The sequence below is a fragment of the Salpingoeca rosetta genome (genome assembly GCF_000188695.1).
Source record: "Salpingoeca rosetta unplaced genomic scaffold supercont1.14, whole genome shotgun sequence".
Taxonomy (NCBI): Eukaryota; class Choanoflagellata; order Craspedida; family Salpingoecidae; genus Salpingoeca; species Salpingoeca rosetta.
Window position 1 is genome coordinate 1,289,365 of NW_004754920.1, and position 3,189 is coordinate 1,292,553.

At 52.9% G+C, this 3,189-nt stretch overlaps 2 protein-coding genes across 2 annotated transcripts in view; one reads left to right on the forward strand and one right to left on the reverse strand.

Moving 5' to 3' along the window:
• Nucleotides 1-84: 84 nt before the first annotated feature.
• PTSG_06379 (nucleoside diphosphate kinase) lies at nt 85-1,578 on the reverse strand (the record flags this gene model as incomplete). Its single annotated transcript, XM_004993211.1, has 5 exons — nt 85-182; nt 522-622; nt 802-909; nt 1,071-1,168; nt 1,477-1,578. Coding segments are annotated over 5 exons (507 nt in total), but the record flags the coding sequence as incomplete, so codon positions are not given.
• A 246-nt stretch (nt 1,579-1,824) lies between these two features.
• Nucleotides 1,825-3,189, forward strand: part of PTSG_06380 (serine/threonine protein kinase) — a 7,448-nt gene continuing 6,083 nt past the window's right edge. Inside the window, exons 1-3 of the mRNA XM_004993212.1 lie at nt 1,825-2,187; nt 2,528-2,659; nt 2,931-3,115. Of these exons, the coding sequence (XP_004993269.1) occupies nt 2,173-2,187; nt 2,528-2,659; nt 2,931-3,115 (332 nt within the window). The 5' untranslated portion in view covers nt 1,825-2,172. The remainder of the gene's footprint in view (nt 2,188-2,527; nt 2,660-2,930; nt 3,116-3,189) is intronic.

Here is a 3,189-nt window from a genome sequence, read left to right on the forward strand (position 1 = left end):
GTGTGTGTGTGTGTGTGTGTGTGTGTGTGTGTGTGTGTGTGTGTGTGTGTGTGTGTGTGTGTGTGTGTGTGTGTGTGTGTGTACCTTGCAGAGGGCTGTGAGGCCGCGAATGAGGGTGGGGTTGACCTGCTTCTCAAGATACTCCCGCGCCTCCCCTGCATCTGACGACGACGCAACGGGAGCTGTGCACACTCACGCACACGCACACGCACACGCACACGCACACGCACACGCACACACACACGCGCGCAAATCAATACACACGACGCGTGAGACGATTCGGAGAGATGATGGCACGCGGCGATTGTCGATTGTGCGAGTTGCCGCAATGGCCAATACGGTACACGCGCGTGTGGAAACATGACCATGTCCAACACCAGGACATCGGGTCACATGCACACACACACACACACGCACACATACACACACACACACACACACATACACGCACACGCACACACACACACACACACACACACGCGCGCGCGCGCGCACGCATGCCATGATGTGAGTCCACTCACTCTCTGGGAAGAAAAACTTGATCTCCCGCATTGCGGATACAAGGGAATCGCTGCCGTGCAGGGCGTTGCGTGTGTTGTCTGTGCCATACTTTGCTCGAAGGCTGCAAGATGCGAATATGTGGAGATGTGAGCGTGATTGGCGCGTGATTGGTTCAGAGCACAGGATCGCGTGCACGCGTGAAACTACACTCAAATTGACAAGTCACATGCATGCGCAGGCGCGCGCACATAAACACATGTTCACACACCCACACGCGCACACACACATGCACGCATTGACCTGGCAGGGGCTGTGTCGCGCGCCTTCTCTGAGCTTGTGGGGCCGAGGGCTTCCCTCCAGCTGGTGATGGCGTCTGCCTTTGCCAGCACAAGCACCATGATCGGTCCACTGTGTACACACAAAATGATTGTGGCTGTAAGAAAGGATTGTCGAAGTTCACGTGTGTGTGTGTGTGTCGAGCGGGCGTGTGTGTGTGTGTGTGTCGAGCGGGCCGGGAGCGCGTGGTTTTACAGTAGTGGCGCAAGGCAAACTCTCTTGCAATTGCGTACCTGCTCATGAAGCCGATGAGGCGTGGGAAGAACTCCTTGCCGTAGTGCTCTGCATAAAACTCGTTTGCTTGCTCTGGCGAGATGCGTACTCGTCGTTTCTGAATACAACAACACAGCGAATTGAATGCAATGAGGTCAAAATGAAGACGCAAAAAGCATGCAAGTGAGGGAGTATGGATGTGTATGAAAGCATGCACTCACTTACACATACACACACACACAAAAGCGGGCTTACACATTCACACACAAACGTACACACAACACGCACAAACACTCTCACACACATTCACACACAAACGTACACACAACAGGCACAAACACTCTCACACACTCACACAAACACTCTCACTCACACACAAACGTACACACAACACGCACACAGAACCATACATAAGACCATACTCACTCTGAGGATGGTAAAGCCGCGTGCGACAATGTCATCAAGAATCTCGTATGATCTGTGCACTGCATCTGGCTTGATTATCGCCAGCGTCTGTTCCAACACCATCTTCGCTGGTTGTTGTCTGTCTTCGTTGTTGTCGTCGTTTGCTGCTTGCCAAGTGTTGTCAAGTGCAATTTGCAACATACACTTCGGCGAAGTGCAATCTGCAAACCGAAACTGCAGGTTGCTCACTTACCTGTTTTGTTGTTGAAGATGCCCGTCACTTTTCGGTTCGCTCGTCAGTGGCTTGCGTTCGCTTCCGCGAATGCAACTCCTCCCTTCGCGTACACACACACCAAAAAAAAAATACATCCGCCAACCAACAAAACCCGGCACCAACAAACGAACCAAACACCGCCAAGACTTCCAACCCTCCTCCACCTCGCACGCACGCACACTCGCTCGCTTGTTCGCTGACTCGCTCGTGCTGCTGGACTGGCATCGCCCGTGCTGTCGTCATCGCAGCCTCGCTGCCGTGGTTCATTTCGCTTCGTCCATCCCCCCCCACGCCTCAACTAGCAACAAACAACAACGAGGCTGGACCAACGTGCTGAGACTCGTGTTGGCTGAGCCTGCTCGATTCGCTCGTTTGTGGTTGTTCTTTCCGATCGCCCTCGCATTGCGTCGCGTCGCAGCCGACCGCCGCCTCCAACAACAACTATGGAGAATTACGATGTGGGTTGCCTCCTGATGGAGGCTAATGGGTGGCATTTGCTTGGGGAAGAGAGAGGGTTGGTTGTCTTTGACAGGTCGTGGGTGTCTGGTTGTAGGCTAGATGTGTGGTTGGTTGCGGTCGATTTGTGGGTTTTTGTTTGGATGTCGATCATGTGGTTGGAACCTGATCCTTGACCTCTACCACGCTCTGTGGTACACATTGGCCTCGAACCTTGATTGTGACCTTCTCTCACTCGTCTTCTTTCGTCGCTTTCCTCTCACCTGACTTCCCACTTCCCTTCCCATCTTCTCTTAACATGTTGCTTTCATCTCTCCCAACGCTTTCGATCGGGAACTTCAGGTCATCAAGCGACTCGGTAAGGGTGCGCAGGGATCTGTGTTCCTTGTCGAAGACAAGCGTGGTGCTGGCAAGTTTGTCATGAAGAAGGTCGAATGCAACGATGAGGCTGAAGCTGAGAAGGCCTTCAAAGAGGTGGGCATTCATGTTGTGTGCGCGCGCGTGTGCACATGTGTGTTGTTTTGTTTGTGTCTGTGTGGGTATGTGTGTGTTGTTTGTTTGTGTCTGTGTGGGTATGTGTGTTGTTTGTTTGTGTGTGTGTGTGAGTATGTGTGTGGGTATGCGTATGTTGTTTTGTTTTTGTCTGTGTGGGTATGTGTGTGGGTATGTATTTGGTTTGTGTATTTGGTTGCTGGGGCATGTGCACATACTGGCGTGTCCTCACTGACTGCGCGTTTCTCATCAGGCCCTTGCGTTGGAGACGCTCTCCCACGAGTACATCTGCGGCTATCGTGAGCTGTTTGTGAACTGGGACCGTGAAGAGGCCACCATGTTCGTCTGCATTGTCATGGACTACTACGAAGCAGGTGTGTGTTTACAACTCATGCCAGCGCACCACTCAGATGCGCGCGCGCGCGCGCGCGTGTGTGTGTGTGTGTGTGTGTGTGTGTGTGTGTGTGTGTGTGTGTGTGTGTGTGTGTGTGTCGTCGTGTTGTGTGTGTGTG